Below are 16,413 nucleotides of genomic sequence, written 5' to 3' on the forward strand. Positions count from 1 at the left end.
TCTTAATGGGTTAAATCCCTGTTGTGCACTATAGCTGATGGAGGGTTTGCTTGCTTCTATCATTTTACCTACTAAAATGATGAAAATTATAACAATAACATGCTGGGTATTCTGTGACTTCATGCTGTCCGGTCGTTTTATTGGAACACAGAATGTCCCAGTGGAAACAATATTTTTTAAGTTTATCTCTTATCTAGAGATTATAGTGAAGACTAAATGGCAACAAAAAGAAAAAGTAAAAACTTGAGAAAGTGTTCATGGTATTTGTCAATGTTGTAGTGGTTCTCAAATTGAGGTTCGGGGGGCTTGAGGAGGTTCCAGGGGGGTCTCCATCTAAATGATTGGTAACTCTGAGAGGGTACCAATGGAACCAAATGGACCCTTACGAGTCCATTTGGTTCCATTGGTACACTGTCAGAGTTATGGGGGATCGTGGCCTAATGCAGTGGTTTTCAACCCTTTTCATATCAAGGTCCATTATCTTTTCGGTATTTGAGCCACGGACCACCATTTGATGAGATTTAGACTCTCAGACCCAAAACGTAGAATATTTTTTTATCGTTATTCGTTGAAAAAAAAAATGTCCACAATTCCATGCTATACTGATGTGGTACCACTAGGAGAGATAACAGGCCAACATTGATCAAAATAACAATTCTTTAATTGAGTAATGCAGATGTTTAACAGTAATTTAACTCTTGAGAGCGTAAAATGAAATCAAATGGACCCGTAAGGGTTAGAGATCTATAAGGGTCCATTTGGTCATTTAACTGGGGACCACCTGGAACCCCCTCAAGGACCACTGGTGGTCCCCAGACCACTGGTTGAGAACCACTGGCCTAATGCATAGTAAACTGGAGGGTCCTTGAAATGAAAAGGTTTGAGAATCACTGAATTAGAGGACATTATAGACCTTGAAACCCAGTGGCTTGAGTTGTCCTGATAATGCTCTTGGTCTTTACTGTGTGTGTGTGTGTGTGTGTGTGTGTGTGTGTGTGTGTGTGTGTGTGTGTGTGTGTGTGTGTGTGTGTGTGTGTGTGTGTGTGTGTGTGTGTGTGTGTGTGTGTGTGTGTGTGTGTGTGTGTGTGTGTGTGTGTGTGTGTGTGTGTGTGTGTGTGTGTGTGTACCTGCCTCATCAGAGGAACCTGCCATGAGGAAGAGGAGGCTGTGTGTGAAGCTCAGCCCTCGGGCCGCTGCAACCACTGCTGTCTGTGACATTGTGATCACTGGGAAGTCCAAACATCACCCTGTTAACTACACTTGTATAGGGTGAGTCCAAACATCACCCTGTTAACTACACTTGTATAGGGTGAGTCCAAACATCACCCTGTTAACTACACTTGTATAGGGTGAGTTCAAACATCACCCTGTTAACTACACTTGTATAGGGTGAGTTCAAACATCACCCTGTTAACTACTGTACACTTGTATAGGGTGAGTTCAAACATCACCCTCTTAACTACACTTGTATAGGGTGAGTTCAAACATCACCCTGTTAACTACACTTGTATAGGGTGAGTTCAAACATCACCCTGTTAACTACACTTGTATAGGGTGAGTTCAGACATCCCTCTGTTAACTACACTTGTATAGGGTGAGTTCAAATCCACAGCTAAATACTGTACGTTCATGTGTTTTGGGGAAATTATCAAAGCAATCTTTTCTGAAGCTACCTGCTGAAATGTACTCTTATTTGCATTAGAAAGCTTTCCATACTGTCAGTATTTAAATATTTGTGCTGACTGAGATATATGGATGTGTGCATTGTGCAAATTATAACTATACTGATAACTATAACTAAATCGTTCACCGTTGTTTTATTTGTTGTAGTTGTTGGTGTGAGTGGACTCTGCCATCCAATTGACTTAGAACAATTTTCTAAATATATATATTTTTAGTTATAATTACTGTATAGTGTTCGGCGTGAATGGCCCTTTAAGCTTGAGTTATTATTACTATTATCATTATTATTATCATTAAAACTATGAACAAAAGATTCCATTAGTAAAGGAAAGTTCTGCTCTGAAGTGCAGTATATAATTTTCTGATTCAATAGTAGGCATTAGACATTCTTGTGCCATCATCATTTACATCATCTTTTTTTTAGCATACCAACAATCATGATCTTTCTTAATAATGAAGTTCATTAATGTTTTCCTAGTGAAGTCAACAACATGGGGATATGGTATCGAACGGGAGACGTTCCTCAGACGCAGCAAGCATCACCGACCGGATCCACTACAGCTTCAAGTGAACCACAACCCAGCATAGCAAGGTGCTGTACTGTCCTTGTCATAATCCTTTACAGCAGTGGTTTTCAACCAGTGGTCCGGGGACCACCAGTGGTCCTTGAGGGAGTACCAGGGGGTCCCCAGCGAAATTAGTTAACATAGCGTCACAATCATTTTAACCGCTTAGCTCTGGCTATTCAAAAATAGCAGATATACAAGCTCATAGCGCGGCACCGAGTGCCACGCTATGAGCTTGTAGATCTGCTATTTTTGAAAAATCTTGAAAAAGTGTGCATATTTTTGAATATTTATATTTTTTTAAAGCGAAAATGTACTGATATCTTTGTTTCTGGCGGGCCCTGGCACAAAACATTTTCAAATGGGGGTCCGCGGCCAAATGTATATCAACTTAGGGGTCCTTGACATGAAAATGGTTGAAAACCACTGCTTTACAGAAAAATATTCAGTGGAAAATTCTTGGGAAGTTCAGTGTCAAGAGAGAGAGCTAATTTCCTCTCTTCTATGCTCCTCCTGCGTGTAAAGCAATAAAGTCCTCGGTAATTGATCTCTCCTGAGCAAACTGCAGAGAAAAGGTTGCGGCGGGCTGGACATAGAGGAGAAGCTATAGTAGAGGGTTCACCGGAGAGACAGGCTAACTAGACAGGATCCTCAGAACGAGAACATGAGTTCAATGAGGGCTAAACTCCTGCTATTTGTGCTGTGTCCCAGGAGGCTCAGGCAGGTCGCTCTACTGACGGTGGTGACAGGAGTGTGTTGTACTGTGTGCAGACAAAAGAGGAAGAGCTGTAGCCCGGAGAGAGAGAGAGAGAGGGAGAGAGGGAGGGAGACAGCTGCAGAGAGGAAGGGAGGAGAGGCTCCAAGAGCCTCCGCCATCCTGGAGCGTACACCCCCCCCCCTCTCCCCACCTCCTCCCCTCCTCCCCTATCCCTTCCAACCCCAACCCTCTCAGCTGCTCACCCTTCCTCTGCCTCGGGCCCTAGCAGCGAGGAGGAGAAGGAAGGCTAGGTCTTTGTACCGCGTCCAGATCAAACAGCTCAATTATTTATTGCAACCAAAGAGCTGGGGATTTCCAACATGCAAAATGTAAATAAACAATCAAGTACTCCTTATGCAGGAATGGCAGCAATGGGTGGAGAGACTCGACTTGGCTGGGGCACACGGGCTGGCTTTGCCAGCTTAACCCGTTAAGACCGGGAACGCATCTGTGTGACCACTTTAGACATTACTTTAGTACTTTGGCTATTCAAAAATAGCAGATATACAAGCTCATCGCGCGACACTGTGCCGCGCGATGAGCTTGTATATCTGCTATTTTTGAAAAATTGTTAACATTTGTGCAAATCTTTGAATATATATATTCTTTTTAAAGCAACATTTGTAATCCAAATCTTTGCTTCTGGGGGGTCCCTGGAGCAACATATTTTTAGATGGGGGTCCCGGGCCAAATACATCATTTTGGGGGCCCTTGACCGCTTGACGTGAAAAGGTTTAAGCACCACTGTTAGGATTTAGAGGACATTTGTAGAATCCACAGAAACAATAAGATTTGACTTACAAATGTTCGCTTTAAAAATATATATATTCAAAGATTTCATGATTTTTCAAAAAATAGCAGATCTACAAGCTCGAGCTTGTAGATCTGCTATTTTTAACAGCTTGTATATCTGCTATTTTTGAATAGCCAAAGTATAAGATAATGGCTAAAGTGGTTAAAATCTAAAAATGACAGGGGATCCGGGTCTCAATGGGTTAAAATGTGGTGGCTTGGCATTGAGAGCTGGGTCTGAGGAGAGACCACTTTCACAAACCTAGGCCAGAGTGGGTGAATCATGCCAACAGGGTCCACTGACTGCACTGCTCAGATGCCCAACTCTGTGGAATAAGGAGAGAAGAGTGCTGAAATGCAGAAAGTTTGTTCAAAGGGAAAACTATGATTTTTTTATTTTTTTAATACTCTACTCTAACTGTGAGCTAGATTTTTTGGTAGAATCATCCGTATTTTTCAGCTTGAAGATGGTCAGTATAGTAATCTTTGATGTCTTCGAAAAACGACGGCGAGAGAGAGCCGCTCGGCTAGTACTCCCCGACTTTGCAAAATGTTACCGGTAATCCTCCGGTTTCTTTTGAAGCCTGCTTTCATGTTGGTGAGGCACTGGGGTTGGAATAAATTGCACCTCCAAGCAACTCACACGCCCCTCCTGCTGCCTGCTGAGATCACAGGCTCCTGTTTTTGTATTAACCCTTTAAGACCGGGAACGAACGCATCTGTGTGTCATTTTTTTTTAAAGATTTCTTTGGGCTATTCAAAAATAGCAGATCTACAAGCTCATAGCGCGGCACCGAGTGCCGCGATACGAGCTTGTAGTTCTGCTATTTTTTGAAAAGTCGTGAAAATGTGTGCAAATCTTTGAATATATATATTTTTAAAGTGAACTCAAATCTTTGCTTCTGGGGATTATTGGAGTTTTTTTTTTTAGGTATGTTGCTATAATATCAGTGGTTCTCAAACTTTTTCATGTCAAGGACCCCCAAAATTATATGTATTTAGCCATGGACCCCCATCTGAAAATATTTTGTTCCAGGGACCCCCAGAAGCAAAGATTTGAGTTAAAAATGTATATATATATATATTCAAAGATTTGTACACATTTTCACGATTACATTTCAAAAATAGCAGATCTACAAGTGCCGCGGTACGAGCTTGTAGATCTGCTATTTTTGAATAGCCCAAAGAAATCTTAAAATGACACACAGCGGATGCGTTCCCGGTCTTAATGGGTTAACATTAAAATTCATGCCACAGTGTGCAAGTCTTCTTTTTTAGTGCATTTTTTTCCATCCATAACGCACAGACACACAAGGACGGCGGTACTGTGGGCAGTTGGCGCTCTCGCCCAATTTAGACGGTTGCCAGGTCTTTGGCAATTTATCTTTAGAAAACTGGCATCGGTTCTGCGTACTTGTACTTTACACAAACACATCACCATACATATTTGTCTGTCTTTTCAGAATCACAAATGAGAGCTTTTTTTGCACCAGTGATTCATGACTGTTTGGTCACAGTCACAGATTGATTAAAAATACCCGTACAGTAGTAGTCAATGTGTTACTGTCCTTGTGTAGCATCGTTTGGCTTGTACTTTATTCATATTCTGCATGTGGAAAATTCCCTCCCCATCCTCCCTTCCTTGGAGCTATCTACAGTATAACAACTTTATGGCCTTTGGAGAATGGCACCTCTTTAAATTTAAGTGCCCTTTACAGTCAGTGCAAAAGATGTTTTAAATACAGTCAATAATGTGTAAATTTTTAATGACCCTTATAATTTTGAAAGCGTCAGTGATCCCTCTCAAATGTTAAGTTGCCGCGGGCAGCAAGGAGCTTGTTAGTGTGCACTTAACTTAAGTCTCAGGTCTCTTGCAGTTGCATAAAGCTGCTGTGTTATATAAGCCGTAATTATAAACTGTTGAATGTGGTGTTATGAGGGTTACTCTACTGTAAGTTCAGTATATAATGTATCCAGTGGTTTAATCCAAATCACTGATGAGAAGAAACGAGAGTCTCAAAGTCCTGCTAGTGACCTCATGAAGCCATGCTGCTCCTTACTCCCAACTAGACCAAAGTGTTTTGAACTGACAGTGCCATCCTTAGAACCCCAAAAGCTTTTTTTAAGTGAAATAAAACAGAAAGTAGACATTTTGGTGTACAGTATGGCCCCTAAAGGAAGTGCTATTTGGTCACCTAAATCCATAGGGTTTATCTTGTAATGTGTAATTTGATAATATGATATATAGATGATGAGATATCTTGTGTGAAAGGTTGACTGTGACCCAGTGCAGCAAATAGATGGTCAGTAATAATTTGTTATATTTCAATCCATAATTTGTTCACACAAATTATTACATAGGCTAATTATATTTTCAGCAATGCTTGGTAAAACAGTGCTCCTCTCACAGTTCAGTTAACAGACCTTGCCTCCCCTCATAAATATGGATGGATTCTCCCTTGCATTTTCATCAAATCTGACAGTAGGTCAAGCCTATTTCCAAAATTTGCAGAAATCCTATCAGGAAAATGTATAGATTATTCCAACACAAATGACTAGTACTGTAGGTTAAATATGTCTCATTTAAAACCAAAGATTAAATAATTGAATATGGGGTAGGGTCTCGTGTGTTTGTGTTCGGGTGGACCGCTGAAGACCTCTGGTGTGAAGTCCATCTTTCATACCATCATGAAGTAACTTTATAAGATCAATCCCTCACTCCTTCTGTCATGTCAAGTTCAAATAAAAAGGAATTAACCATGAGATGGAATTACATATTGGGTTTGGGTGAGTCCAATTCAACTTACTTTTTTGTTGTATAACTAAGTTGTGTAGGGAGAATCATAATAAAACCGCAACAATAGTCTCTCCTCTCTTCTATTGTCACATTGGCCAGCCACTGAGATGCCTGCCTCTCTTTGCGCACTAAAGGCTGATTTTTGGTGTTAGGTGTGGCGCTCCATTTTAGCAGCACCCATTGGTCTAGCACAACCACCACTGTAAAGTGGATAGACATCCTCATTGCTCGGTTGATACAGACAATAAGCCACTCCAACCTAGTTACATATTTAAACCATCTTTTGTTACAGTTGATTACTATTCGTGTTAAAAAACAACATACATGTTTGGCCTGAACAGACCATCCTGTCTTGTCCCCAACTGCAACGGGAGATCAGATCAGGTGAAGCTGAGATAAAGCTGACGGTTAGCCCATGGCACTGTTCTGTGCCTGCGTGAGAGGACATAACTCTTCTCACCATTATGAATAATGAATAACGTTATACCCATTTTCCACCAAAATGACTTAATATGTGAGAACCCGCCCCCCCCCCCAAAAAAAAAGACTCCTTTCCTTTCCCACTGCCAGTAGACGAGTATGTCTTTCTGTTAATGTTTCTGGTGTGTCACGTTCAACCCAGATTATTATGGGGCACAGAACTTGTTACAGGGTGTTTATCATCTTATCAATCATGATGTTCTTTTGCAAGAAATGAGTGTGTTCCATAAACAAAGTGCGTTCATGTCATGAAGTACCTTCAAGTCTCTCTATTTCGCTCACTCTACCTTTCTCCCTCTCTGCGTGCTGTCCACAATATTTTTTCGGTCTATTTTTAGGGGTAAATGTGAGTGAAATGCTCTCCCTTCCCAAAGTTCCCAACGATCTCTGGCGACAAAATACAACCGTTTATCGAGCACATGTGCTTCTCGACTGACCGATGTCCCGACAAACCCTTGTTTTGTTCAAGCCTTTAAAGTTTCAAACTGATTAAGGAACATTGATTGTTGTTCATTTGTAAAACGTACCCCCAAATCAGAATTGGCATAACAAGTATTAGTTTTAATGTTTTCCTAATTGTGTGATTCAAGTGTAGTCTTTGGTGGAGTAAATCCACTATTATTCATTTGTTGGGTAAAGTATTAACTAAATATATTAATTCAAAGCATTAATAGATTTTTCCAATTATGTATTTCAAACCGAAAAAGTGTGAAAATCGTTTCCTGATCAGAAAAACACTTCTATAGACTATAACAGTCTACACTCTGTGTGGAGTTTGCATGTTCTCCCTGTGTCTCCTAGGGTAGTTAATACCCTCACAAAAACATGTAGTAATCCTGGTCACTGTACTGCCTCCCCCTGGTCAGCCGGGGCGCCTGATGGAGGGGAAAGGAACTGGTTGGAATAACGTGTTCCTTCCACGCGCTACGTCCAACCAGGGAAACTCCCCCCTGTCATGTGACAAGAAGGTCAGTTGGCTCTCATGCATTGAAGGAGGCATGAGCTCGGCCCTGGCCTCCCTAGGCTGGTAGGGGGAGTGTAGTGCCCAGGATCACTTAGCAAATTGGCACCGGGTGAAAAAAAGGGTTACAAAATCGAGGGATAAAAATTATAAGAGAAAAAAAAACTATAAACAGTCATTTACAAAATCAGTCGGTCAATATATTCATGGTGACACTTCATTTTGTAGCACTGGTCCTCTTGTGCAATCCGCTCATTAGAGTTTGCAATATTTTGTGTGCAAGTGAAAATGTTGGCCTAAGGGTGACGCTAGACTAGGAAATGCCATGAGGTCACCAATATTAGTAGGGTCCATTCTCAGAGGAGCAAGAAGGTGCACAGCAAATGTCATTGCAATCCAGCCTACAGTTAAAATGTTTTACTTAAAAGGTGCTGAAAGTGATATTTGTTGGTTTTTTTCTTCTTTGTTTTTGTTCTACATTAAAAGTTCTATATAAGCTCTATATTCTGATAGTAATCATTGCTATAGAGTGGTTGGGTCTCCCTGTCTCTCCAGCTCTCTAGTAAACAGAAAATACATTTTCAGATGGGACACCAAATTCATCCTATCAAAAGAGAGAACCCATTTATCAGCTTTAATTATAGTGTTCCATTTCCAATTTTGTGCCAGATTTCCACTTCTAATATCACTTGTTTGTGCTGTATCCTGTAAAAAACAAATATCACCTACAGGACCTTTTTAAGGGTAATGCTATTCATTGTCCATACATGTTTGCAGTCCCCTCTTTGTTAATATTGTTGCATACAGTACTATAAAAGCGGCCATAGGTTACAGGCAACTGATCTTCAAATCTTTGACCCCTGTAAAGGCTATTTTTATCAGGTTTGTCTAAGTATTCCAAACGGCTATAGTGACCCCTACATTTATTCATGGCCTCCGTCTGATGTCGACCACTTTAGCTTTGCTCTCTGTCAAGAAAAGGCCATATCGCCACTTCCAGACTTCATAATGTGTAAAAACCTGTACCATCCGGTCAGCCTTCCCCCCCCCCCCCCCCCCGTCCACTGTAAGCCCCACCAACCCCCTCATCCTGGCCCCAACGCTGCCATTTGTTCTCCTGATAAAACTGTCATTGCTGAAGCTGATATCTGACCTCTACTGTACTAGTGACTGGTGGTATAGCATACAGTAAATTAGCCTTGTCCTAATATCGCTATTTCTTTCCCCCTCCAGAATCAAGGTTTCTGACACTTCTAATAGCCCTATAGTTCACAGCCTGTAGACACTTCTTTTTCTTTTTTTAGATCAAACGACCAAATGACAAAAATGTCGAGGTCGAGTGTCTGTGTTTTTTTTGTCATTGCAGAAAGTCATCAGTGTCAGGAATGACATGCATATCAATACACCTTGTATTTCCCCCGTCTTCTGCTTTTGACACGCGCACGCACAGCGTTGTAGTTCTACACTGCCATTGTATCACTGCTTTAACCCATTAAGACCGGGAACGCATCTGTGTGTCATTTTAAGATTTCTTTGGCTATTCAAAAATAGCAGATATACAAGCAGATCAAAAAAAAAAAGAAAAATCGTGGACTTTTGTGCAAATCTTTGAATATATACTGTATATTTTTTTTAAAGCGAACTTTTGTAACTCAAATCTTTGCTTCTGGGATTCTACAAATGTCTTCTAAATCACAACAGTTTTTTTTGAAAAAACCTATGTTGCTTGTGGTGCTTAAAACCCTTTTCATGTCAAGGACCCCCAAAACTATATGTATTTGGTCACGGACCCCCATCTGAAAATATTTTGTTCCAGGGTCCCCCAGAAGCAAAGATTTGAGTAAAAAAATTTCCACAAATGTATTTGCACAAAAAAAAGATTTTTGAATAACCAAAGAATTAAAATATGGATAAAGTGGTTACAGTGATGCGTTCCCGGTCTTAATGGGTTAACCAGATCTTCTCTCACAGCACACAAATCTTGAATAGAAAGACACACTGTCACTGTTGCTCTGTGACAGATCTCCCATCAAAAAATGTTAGAATACATAATCATTTTTTAGAATGCTCCCATTTTATTATTTCAAAGAATTCTGAAAAGTTGCAATAATATATATATATATATATATATTTTGTATTTTAAATAAAGCGTCTCAATTCAAACCAAACGGATGCAGAGCAGCGGTGCCACAAACGATAGTGATCAGCCCCAGATCTGATGGGGCTCGGGGACTATGTGCTCAAAAGATTTTGCCAGTGAATTGAAGAGAAGATCCTCTTTTCAACACCTGACACTGAGCTTAACCCATTCAATCCGGGGAACGCATCTGTGTCATTTTTAGATTTTAACTATAACCATTATTTTATACTTTGGGCTATTCAAAAATAGCAGATATACAAGCTCATAGCGCGGCACCGAGTGCCGCGCTATGAGCTTGTAGATCTGCTATTTTTGAAAAATCGTGCAAATCTTTGCAAATCTTTGAATATATATTTTTTAAAGCGAACATTTGTAAAACTTTTTTTGTTCCAGGGACCTCCAGAAGCAAAGATTTGAGTTACAAATGTTCGCTTTTAAAAATATATGTATATTCAAAGATTTGCACACATTTTCAAGTTTAAATTTTTTTTTTGCAGATCTACAAGCTCATAGTATATCGTATATCTGCTATTTTTGAATAGCCCAAATAAATCAAAAAATGTCACACAGATGCATTCCCGGTCTTAAAGGGTTAAAGGAGGATAATGATGGGTGAGAAAGCAGCACTGTCTCTGCACATGGAGGAAGGTGTGGAGATGTTGTCACAGGGAAGGCTGGATGTGTGTCAAAACAAGAGCTTCCAACTCTCTCTGTCGCATGGCTCTGGCTCTTCGCTGATATCGTTGCAGTCGGGAAGAAAACTTGTATCTCTAAATTTAAACTTTTGTTTGCAAATGAAAGCCCTACTTCATCATCACAAGAGTGTCACACAAAACATTATAATAATAAAAAAGGAACGGTTTTGGACATACAAGGTTGTTGTGCTAGCGTAGTGCCTCCGACCAACTCAGCCATTATGAAATAGAGGAAAACTGAGACCTTGCGTGGCTTATTGCTTTTCTAAAACAGTTACAAATATGGCAACATGAAAATCATAGACACCTCCCAATTAAAACGGTTGTTAATAATTCACTTCAAGAACAACTTCTACGAGAAAGTAGTTCCCGGGTACAAGGAAGATCTTCCTGACAGACTGTTGCCTGTTTACTCAGCCAGGCTGTGTGTTAGACGTCAACTTTTCCCAGACAAACACCTAGAGACACAAAACTTAACTGTTCAATCTCATTGATTGATAGAAATTCATACTGTCATTTTTTAAAGCCATGTTTAGCTACTACGTATGTGAACTTCCCTTGTAAACTGCTAGCCTAGCTACTTGGCCTTGCAGCCGAGAATCCAGCACAGATGGTTTGGCGAGGGATGGGGAGCCTTTATTTTCCCTACAAGTCTCGCCCGAAGCCCCTCAGTCACTCTCCGTCCCACACAGCCATTGCTTAGAAGCCCCGCACGGCCGGGGCTTGTAAGGTAAAACAAGCACTCCCCTTCCATCGTTCAGCTACAGATACGCTGGATCAATGTATAAACAAATAACGCACCTGTGAATGAAGCTGATCTAAGGAGTTGATCATAGTCTGTTTTATCACGTCTTCTCAACGGAAACCAGCCAATCAGAATCAAGGAATGGGTTTGGCTGTTTTAGAATAGCAGATCGACAAGCTCACAACAAGCTTGTAGATGAGCTATTCTCAGCGTGTGACGCCATTGTAGCAATCACAGTCTTCACTCTCATCCTTGTATTGCCTCTCTGCTGACAAACTCTTGTCTGTCCGGACGGTCTCACCAACGTTCTCTTATAGATTACATTCTTTTGTTCAAATCATGGCTTTATTTGCTTATTCCACAAGGAACAACATAAACATACATATGCATAGAAATACATTTTAAAAAGCACATGTAATCACTTATCAGTGTCATCAAGCAATCCTTGGTGCCTCAGTGTACATAGTTGTACTAATGTGATTTTAACCCAATAAGGCCTGAGGTTCCGATTCTACAAATGTCTTCTAAATCCTAACGGTTTTCTGAAAAACGTATGTTTCTATATCGGTGGTTTTCAAACTTTTTCATGTCAAGGACCCCCGAAATGATATGAATTTGCCGCGGACCCCCATCTCAAAATATTTTGTTCCAGGGATCCCCAGAAGAAAAGATTTGAGTTAAAAATGTTCGCTTTAAAACAATATATATTCAAAGATTTGCACACATTTTCACGATTTTTCAAAAATAGCAGATCTACAAGCTCGTAGCGCGGCACTCGGTGCCGCGCTATGAGCTTGTAGATCTGCTATTTTTGAATAGCCAAAGTGTAAAATAATGCTTTTTTTTAGCTCAAATCAAAAAGTGACACAGATGCGTTCCAAGTCTTAAAGGGTTAACTTGCACAGATTCCATGGGACCAGAAAGCTTTTGATCGGAAGGTGTAATTGTGTAAATCTTTTAGGCCGTGTTCCCAGTTTCGGTAATTTGATGAGGAACAACACTATAATTGAATATTCAAATTAGGAATATCTGTCAATATGGCTCCCTTTGCTCCGAAATGAGGATTAATTGTTGTCAAAACTCCAGTGGCCAACGTAATACGAGCTCAAGCACTGTTCGTTTATTATGAATCCACTTTGCCATGTTTTTGTTTTAACAATTAGTGCTTTAATTGATTTGCCATATGTTACGCTCACCGAGCGCACCTGAAATTGTATTTAGAAATCACAGAGTTTGGGTTCTCTGCATCAAACAGATGGGTATGGTAACCCTAGTGGTCGACTATAGAAAAGGATTGTATACATTATGCACGCTGCTCTGAATTCTCTTATTATTTAACTGCTACTTATGCTTCTTACATAGAGTGAATAGTTCAACACACAGCAGTTCTTATACATTTTCTTGATATTCCTCTTTCTTTGTGTGCATAACATTTATAGCTGATCATTTTTGATGAAGAGTTTTCAAATTCTTCCTTTGTTTTTACCTAACATAATCTACAATTTATGCATTTAGCAGACGCTCTTAATTCAGAGCAAATTACAGTAAGCAAGGTAAACACAAGGTAATATATCAAATGCATAGAGACACTGTAGTGCCTCAGTAATCTAGGATCATACTGTAGCTAAACCAAGAACCTATCATCAGTCTAAACAGTATAATATCAAAAAACGAATAATATGTACATTGAAACTATACAAACTATAGGATGCCAGACCCACCTAGGACCACACAAATGGATGCCTCAAAGAAGCTTTTCTCCAAATGTTTCATCCGAGCATGTTAATCTCAAACGATATGATTATTTGCTCTTCTACTAAATATTATGCTTTAAATAGAAAAACAAAAAAACGACATCAACCAAAACCATTTCCCTTCAGTTTATCGGTGCTTGGGAAATGTCTCAGTGCTCAGAGAGAGGTTATGTACCTTTCTTTCTTGGCGGAGTTCAACCTTTTGCGAAAGGTAAGAGAATTCTTCACCGAACGTGACAATCATTCCCACAAGATTGATGCCAACCTTTTAAAAATGCACCACTGGCCTGGATTTAACCCATTAAGACCTGGAACGCATCTGTGTGTCATTTTTAGATTTCTTTGGGCTATTCAAAAATAGCAGATATACAAGCTCATAGCGCGGCACCGAGTGCCGCGCTATGAGCTTTTATATCTGCTATTTTTTTGAAAAATCGTGAACATTTGTGCAAATCTTTGCTTCTGCGGATTCTGCAAATGTCTTCTAAATCTTAACAGTTTTTTTTTTTTTAAACCTATGTTGCTATAATATCAGTGGTTCTCAAACATCTCAAAATATGTTCTTCTAGGTTCTAGATTTGAGTTAAAAATGTTCGCTCTAAATTTGCGAGAAAAAAAAATCACGATTTTCGAAAATAGCAGATCTACAAGCTCGTAGCGCGGCACTCGGTGCCGCGCTACGAGCTTGTAGATCTGCTATTTTTGAATAGCCCAAAGAAAGCTAAAATGACACACAGATGCGCGTTCCCCGGTCTTAAAGGGTTAACATGGCCAAATGCTGATGTAAACAAGGAGGGGGAAAAAAGTCGACCCCGTCTTTGCAAATAAATCTGAGTTGCAGACTTCATCCTCATAAATACCACCACCTGCCAGGAGTCGTGTTTTATTGCTGTTGATGGAAATTATTGCATTTATTTATCTCATCCAAAGAGATAAGGCTATGGGAAGCCACAACTCATTGCACAGGCGGCGGCTTCGCCCTCAGAATACGCCGTAATGCCATTAGTCTTAAATTTCGAGAATTTATACGTTAACCCCCGCTCAAGCGGAGATTGATTATGATATTCATAAACAGACCCACCTAAAAAATGCATGGATGCAGAAAACACGCTTTATTGTTTACAGCTTTAAATTCGCCCCAACTTGCAAAATATTTCTTATCTTTTTCTTCCCCGTCCCCCCCCCCCCCCCTCCCCACCACGATCTTTCTTTAACTTTCTCTACCTATTATTTATGCATTTTTTACAGCTAGAGTCCACATGTCTCCTACTCAAGGGTAATTGTTGCACACCATTGTAATGCTGTTTCCAAGTGCTTAGTTTTGCATGGTCAATTGGTCATCGTCAGTGGTGTGAAGTAACTAAGTAAGTACATTTACTCAAGTACTGTACTTAAGTACACTTTTTAGGTACTTTTACTTTACCGGAGCATTTCCAAATTGTCTATACTTTTACTTCTACTCCACTACATCTCAGAGGCAAATATTGTACTTTTACTCCACTACAATTATTTGAAAACTTTAGTTACTATACAGATATAAATCATTATATTATAAAACACACATTAACCACTTTAGCCCTATTTTGTACAAAGGCTATTTGAAAATAGCCTATGTACAAGCTCACAAGCTCACGCGACGCATTGTGAGCTGCTATTTTCAAACATTTTAGTACTTTTACTTTTGGTACTTTAGGTATATTTGGACACCAATACTTATGTACTTTTACTCAAGTACATTTTAACACTAGACTTTTACTTGTAACAGAGTACTTCTACATTGCAGTATTGATACTTTTTTTTTTTTTTTTACATTTGAGTACTTTTTCCACCACATTTTACTTAGTTTTGCATGGTCAATTGGTCATTGTTAGACGGCGTGTTTCATAATATCAGTTTTTTAGCAACTTTTGCCTTCAATGCTTGTCACATTATGTGGTTCTCCTGAAGCCTAGACGCTTGCTGTGTGGATTTATCGATCAGTGGGGGTGAGTCACCGGGTGTAATTCATGATAGCTTGATTGATGAGGATTTCAATCTTATATGGTTTGTTAACCTCAACTGCCCATGAAGTGCATTGCATGCTGTTTTCTGTAATACAAGGCCATAGGAGTGGTACAACGGACTTCCCCCTGAGTAATGGAATCTCTTTGTTCACAAAGGATTAAGAAGAGCCTAATCCTACCCTGGTAAACAGTAGTAAGATTACTATATGTGGTCAGGTCTTTGTTGACTTTACATGTGAATGTGTCCATTTTCCTATTATTTACTGTGTGTGTGTGTGTGTGTGTGTGTGTGTGTGTGCACGCGCACGCACATACATTACCACTAATTTGTTCACAGCTAAATAAAATATCAATGGTCACAACATACTGTACCAGATACGTATGGTTCAAGGTAGTAAGGTTCTTATTAGACACCTAAATGTGTTACTGTTACTACATCAAACTTGAGAACCATGTTTATAATGTGACACTTTATTGTGGAGTCTTTGCATGGTAGCCATAGTTCTTCATAAGCTGAATATTGCACTGTGAGCAAATCAGTTGTGACCAAAACTAACCACACTTTATGTGGATTGTAGCACCCCCATGTAGTGTGGTCATTTTCTCATGTCACTCAGTGAAGGTAGCCGCCATGTGTGAGGGGCAGTACCTTTTCGATTGGTTAAAAACGGGACTGGCCTTCAAAATGGTAAATGCAAATTTGCCCGATATGCCCCCTATTCCCGCATATCTGAGTAAATACCTCCAAAAGGTTAGCGACACCCACAGTCACAATACCAGAGGGAGCGTTAACAACAATTTGGTACCACCCACCCTTAAAACAAACATGGGCAAATTCTCCTTCTACAGCACTGCCACCCAGGATTGGAATAGTCTAACCCCATCCCTCAAAAAATGCAGTTCGCTGGGCTCATTTAAAAGAGCCTTAAAAAAATCACCTTTCAGGAGGCCAAAAGAGGAGGTAGTACCATTTTCCCGTTAGACAGCCGACCCCCCCCCCCCCCCCCGTTCTTGTACATATCTTTTTCCCCCCTTTTTTA

General features: G+C 40.0%; 1 protein-coding gene across 2 annotated transcripts in view; it reads left to right on the forward strand.

The window, feature by feature from the left end:
- Positions 1–16,413, forward strand: part of mvb12bb (multivesicular body subunit 12Bb) — a 78,687-nt gene that overhangs the window by 21,680 nt on the left and 40,594 nt on the right. For both annotated transcript variants that reach the window (XM_084055266.1, XM_084055267.1), the window contains exons 5-6: positions 1,140–1,269; positions 2,162–2,275. In XM_084055266.1, coding sequence (XP_083911392.1) covers positions 1,140–1,269; positions 2,162–2,275 — 244 coding nt within the window. The remainder of the gene's footprint in view (positions 1–1,139; positions 1,270–2,161; positions 2,276–16,413) is intronic.

Source organism: Gymnoscopelus microlampas (assembly GCF_963454915.1).
Source record: "Gymnoscopelus microlampas genome assembly, chromosome: 4".
NCBI lineage: Eukaryota > Metazoa > Chordata > Actinopteri > Myctophiformes > Myctophidae > Gymnoscopelus > Gymnoscopelus microlampas.